General features: G+C 34.6%; 1 protein-coding gene across 1 annotated transcript; it reads right to left on the bottom strand.

Annotated features, from left to right (window-relative positions):
- Positions 1–461: 461 nt before the first annotated feature.
- LOC309872978 (olfactory receptor 4A16-like) lies at positions 462–1,376 on the bottom strand (the record flags this gene model as incomplete). The annotated part of the gene is made up of 1 exon (XM_082747945.1): positions 462–1,376. The coding sequence occupies one exon, from the start codon at positions 1,374–1,376 to the stop codon at positions 462–464; it is 915 nt and encodes a 304-aa protein (XP_082604071.1).
- Between the last annotated feature and the right edge of the window lie 4,741 nt (positions 1,377–6,117).

The raw sequence follows: 6,117 nt of genomic DNA, 5'->3' as shown, positions 1-6,117 counted from the left end.
AAGGCACTCCTTTGGCCCTAGTAATTTGTTCTAAGTATTAGCCAAATTGCTTTCTCATTAATTTGGGTGATAGCAAATTTTCAAAGGCAGCTTGTTTTTCACATTTTAAATATAAAAAAAAAAAAAACTCTTGTTTCTGAATTCTCATTTCAGTGTGTCAAGAAAAATAAGACTACAAAGTGAAATTAATTTTATTTTTACTTACAATAGGACAAATACACGTGCCTTTTTTTTATACCTGTACCTTTTATTCATCCTCCAGAATTTACTGATTAGATTGATTCTTACCTCAAAAGACATTTTTATTCTACTTTTTGAAGTCTTTGTATAAAATTTTTAAAAATATATTTCTAGAGAACCCACTGAATTGCTTAAATGTATTGTTAGAATTTATTACCTTTTTCTTGCTTTATAATTAATGTGTATTCACTGTAGGTGACACATTCTTATTCTTTCTTTGGTTAAATTTTACACCAGAATTTTTTTATAGCATTTTTCATCTCTGAATTTCTCAAAGTGTATATTAAAGGATTTAACATGGGGGTGATCACCGTATAAACCAGAGTTATGGATTTATCAATGGGAAAGTTGGAAACAGGTCTAACATACATGAAAATGCAGGGAACGAAAAAGAGGACAACCACTGTGGTGTGGGAACTGCAAGTAGACAAGGCTTTGCGCCTCCCTTCCAGACTGTGGCTTTTAAGAGAATTTAGAATGACTCCATAGGAGATGAGCAGAAAGATAAAGATGACCATACAGATTGCTCCACCATTGGCAACCACAGTGAGGCCTATCAAATAAGTGTCAGTGCATGCAAGTTCTAATAATGGGTACATGTCACAGATGAAGTGGTTGATGACATTAGGGCCACAAAATGGGAGGCTATACACAAAAAGAAGCTGAACCATAGAATGCACAAGACCTCCAATCCAGGCTGCCACTAACAGCAGGATGCAAACCTGTCGATTCATAACAGTCAAGTAATGCAGTGGCCTACAGATGGCCACATAGCGATCATAGGCCATCACCACCAGAAGGAAGACCTCAGAACCCCCAAAGAGGTGTTCTAGAAAGAGCTGGCCCATGCAAGCTTGGAAGGAAATGGTTTTTCTGTCCCAGAGTAAGTCTATAATCAATTTGGGTGAGATGACAGTGGAATAAACAGCATCCATAAGTGACAGATAGGCGAGGAAAAAGTACATGGGGGAGTCCAGAGAGGGGCTGCCAAAAACAGTCACCACAATGAGTAGGTTGCCCACCATTGTCACAATGTAGATGAGGAAAATCATGACAAATAATGTTTTTTGTCCCTCAGAATCCTGAGTGAGGCCGAGAAGGACAAATTCTGTCACATTATTATTATTATTTCCCATGTGCTCTTTCTATAAGGACTGTTTCAGGAACAAGAGCTCAGGAGAACAGGACCTGTAATGAAATCATGAACATGACCATAAATATGTTCATTGTTAAGAGCACATCTTCATTGTTATGTCATTTTCTATAGCAGTTCACACACAATAAATATTTAATGATATTTATTGAATTCTTCCTCCAAAAAGTCTTTCCTTGACAACCCTATTTTTCTTCAGATGATATTTTTGGCTGGCAAGTAAGTTCTTTCTCTAAGACTTAAAGGAGCATCTACAGAAAAGAATAATCAAAAGCCCAAATATAGTAATAGATTTACATTATATATCTATATTAATTGAATTTATATTTATTTATATTATATTTTTATTTATATTATTTTAAGTATAATACATACTATTGAAACTATGTCAGTTTTTGGCACAGAAATCAGCAGTCACAACCAAGGACATGATTCCTGCTCTCCAGAAATTTACTTTTGGTAATGGCAATAAACTACACAAATCAGCATAGAGTCAGTCCTTTGAGGCAGTAGTATTTGCAGTAAGTACCTTTAGAATGTGATTTATCTAGCACCAAAAGTAGCATCTTCTTAATAATTCACTTAATACTACAGCATCCCATTACTAGATGTTCAGATTAGACTAGATCCCATTACTAGATGTGCAGACTAGACTTTGACATAACAACTAGTGTATCAAACAACTACAAAATTATTTAGTACATCATTCCCTTTTACAATGACTTGGTCTGATTCTCTATCAGCTTTTTAAGGAGTTGGGAGTTCTCTCCCTTTAATTTTTGCCTACTTCACAATTCTCAACACGCATACACTATCTAGATTTTCAGCAAATATATTTGAACTAAGATGAACTGACCTGCAATTTTCACAAATTGTTACATCAGTCCCTGGTATTTTTTTCAAAATTCTTACGGTAAGAATAAGGTATTGAGGGAGGAAAAATAGATCCTGAAATCAGAGGAAGGGGACAGTGCAGCATCATTTTATTGATAATGTTTCTTAGGTACTGACAGCACTCAAAACTAGTACTTCAGAGGTACCTGGGTGGCTCAGGCTGTTAAGCATCTGACTTTGGCTCAGATAATGATCTCAGGGTTTTGGGATAGAGCTCCACCTGGTGACCCACCTTGAAACCCACCTCAGGCTCTGTGCTCAGTGGGGAATCTGCTTCTCCCTCTCCCCCTACCTGTCCCCAGTCCTCATATGCTCTTACACTTCCTCTCTCATAAATAAATAAATAAAATCCTAAGGAAAAATTTAAAAAAAAAAAAAAAAAAAGCAGAAGAAGAAGAACCTCAGTGCCCAGCTTGCAAAACAACACACTAAGGGGAGAAGTCAAAGCCCAGGGTAAGAAGGCATGTGATTGAGTCATTTTCTAAATGTAATTACAAGCCTGTCTCAGTCTGCTCACTGGAAAATAAAGTGATTGAACTAGGTAATCTCAGAATCCTTTCCAGTCCAACTATCTGTGATAATTTTCATGCAGCCCCACCTCTTCTATTATATGACATTTTAAACATTTTATTATGTTCAATTAATCATCATATAATCATTAGTTTTTGATGTAGTGTTCAATGATTCATTAGCTGCATAAAGCACCCAGTGCTCATCACAACACATGCCTTCCTTAATACCCATCACCCTGCTGGCATTTTTTTTTTCTTTTTCATATTCTTATAATTAGATAAAAATTTCTGAGCTTATCACTGTTACTTTAAAAATGCTATTCAGTGGCAGATGGGATTTGATCATTGCAAAGACCAGATAATGACTATGAGTCTCTTATTTATATTTAAGACCCAAAACAATCTTATAGAAAGAACATAGCACAGTGATGAATAATGCGGTCTCTGGAGCTGCACTGCCTGTGTTGGAATCCCAGCTCCACCACTTCCCATCTAAGCGAACTTGGGCAACCTAACCTCTCTGGGTCTCAGTTTCATGATTTTTAGAATGGGGATGACAATAGTTTCTACCTCCTAAGGCTATTGTTTTATTACAAAGAAATCACCTAGAACATGCCTGGCACCTGGTAAAAGCTCAGTAAATTATAGTATTATTAATGTTCTTGAATATTTCACTATTAAATTACATCAGAACAAATCATCTGGATTTTTGTCAGTTTGACAAGAATTATAGACAACATAGTCGTGATAAAAAGAGAATAGTGCATCCATAAGTCATGAACCCCTTTTTTGTGTATAGGATAAGGTTTTATGCTGTAGGAATTACCTATTTTCTTGCATATGTGTAGTAATAATTATCTATGATGAAATGTATCTTGACTAGATGCAAACATAAATCTAGAGAAAAAAAAGGTAGAAAAGAAGTATCAAATCAGGAAGGAAAAATTATATTTAAGAAATGAATATCCAGAGGTAAAAAAAAAAAAAAAAACTATTAATGTGATAATTAAATAACCTTAGTATTCTTTAAAAAATCTTATTCAGAAAGATCTCCTTTAGTGAGAGAATACTAGAAGCCAAAGCCCCTGAGGCTTACAGGGGTCACTCAGGAGGCCCTTGGGGGAATCATAACAATTCAATGCACAGTACTTCTCAGTAAAGGAGGGAAAAAAGGAAAATTCAAAAGGAATAAAAACACTCTTTTCCCAGAGACCCTACATCTGATGGTAAGGATAAAATTAAAAGAGAAAAGAATTGTACAGCTACAGATACACCTAAACTTTTGGGTTATTCAGTGGTCAGGAAAATTGCAGAATTACTAAACCTCAAATATAGACAAGTTGATTCTATTCCCATGGCCATGTGCTGGAGAAGATTGAGCTTTCCTTAGTAGCCACGTATGATGAATAGTACACATACCTCATTCACAAGACTATTCCATTTGGTTTAAGAGCTCTACCACTGTTGAAGCTCTAGATTGACAAAGCCACACCTGTTGAAGAATATAAGGTTATAAGGCAGTCTATATCCAGTTATTATTTTTCAGTCCCTACTTTCTTCAGGAAATAGTGTTCTCTTGTTAATCCCCGATGTTGGATTTCACCAGGATAAATCTTCTATTAGCCAGTTAAATTATTCACATGTAGACACTAGGTATTCAAACTATTTTCCACAGTTTAAGTCATCGAAGATTTGATATTATAAAAACTGACAGATGGTGTTCCGGGACTTTAATAACTAAAACCACTGAGTTAACATGGCTCTATTTTAAAAGTATAATTTACATAGTTTTTTATAGATATGTCTTTAAAAGGTCAATTAAAATCCCATGATACAAAATAATATAGTACTTTATAATTATAGCTTTATGTCTAAGTGGCCAAAACTTACTTACCTGAACATGAGTTTCTTCATAAATATATACAAATATGGTTTCTGTAATAAATTTAAGATTAATACATATCAGCCCACATCAAGCTTCCAGAAGAGAATATGTATTCCTTTATATTCCAACATACTTGATATGATATGCAATTCTTAAATAATCTAATGGTAATTATAAATATTGGCATATTATGTAAAATATAATAGCCCATGAACCAAGGTTATTTATAAATCCATTAGTTCATTTTAAACTAAAATAAAGTCTGTTTGAGGTTCTCTCCCTCTGCCCCCCTACCTGTGTGCTCTCCCTCTCTCTCTCCCTTTCTCTCTCTCTCTCATAATAAATAAAAAAATTTTTTTTTAATGTTTTACCTTTTCCCCTTTGTTATTTGTCAAATGGACAATAAACATTTGTCAGGCTACAATACTAAAACCAAATACATTTATATACACTAGCTAATTTCAGTTTTGCTAGCTTAATTCAGAATTCCTCCAATGAAAATATATGGTATATAAGACACTACCTATAGTTAAGTAAATCACATGAATTTTCATTGAGTATACCTTGGCTGTTTTAAAGACTAACTTCTTGGGTCTTTTCTTTGGTCTTTAAAATCAGTGCTTCCTTCAGTGTGGATAACTGTAGATAATTTGCATATCTGTGTGTGCCCATAGAACATATAATAATGTGTGGTTAATCAGTACATCTAGAAATGGTTCCAAGTGGTCACATTTTCCACATTTCCATGCAGGCTTCCTATCATCTCAGTCTTTCAGATGAGTGCAAAACTATCCATGTGGATGTCTAGAATATAAACACACTTAAATACAATAAATATTTACTGTGCAAAGATAGTTGAACTACTCACTTGCTGGGAAAATGTCATCAGGGAAAGAAAAAGCTGCTATGTTTGAAAACTATGCAAAAATTGGCCTAATTAGTAGAAGTTAACTTGGCCAAACCCTTATCTGCTGATACAAAAACCCTCAACTTTTTAAATAACCTTAAACTAGTTACTTGAATGAATCTCTTATTAGGCAGTTATGATGAGGTAACCCAAAAAGTATTTCATTCATGTGTTTGGACATTAATATGTCTCTGTGCCTAACAAAATAAATTCTGGAATTTGCTTCCCAGAAGATCAATGACTGAGCAATATTTCACATAGTAAGAGAACTCTTTATCTATTCAGTCATTCAAAACATATTTCTAAGGCTGCTTCCATAATAAAAAATCATGTTTCTACCTTTCCCCAGCTTCATCCCAGAGAACCGGAGTCTCCCATATGTTTGCACAAGCAATGAAGTATATCTATGCACAGGAAAATATATCAAGGAAACATCTAGGGAATGAAGAGAAACTCCGGCCTAGGCAGATATTTGAGTTGTCAGAAATCTCTTGGGCATTTATACCAGGAAAATAGTCCTTCCATT

The sequence above is a fragment of the Mustela nivalis genome (genome assembly GCF_964662115.1).
Source record: "Mustela nivalis genome assembly, chromosome: 9".
NCBI classification, from domain to species: Eukaryota; Metazoa; Chordata; class Mammalia; order Carnivora; family Mustelidae; genus Mustela; species Mustela nivalis.
Note: the sequence above shows the minus strand (reverse complement) of the source record. Positions and strands in the feature narration are given on the sequence as shown.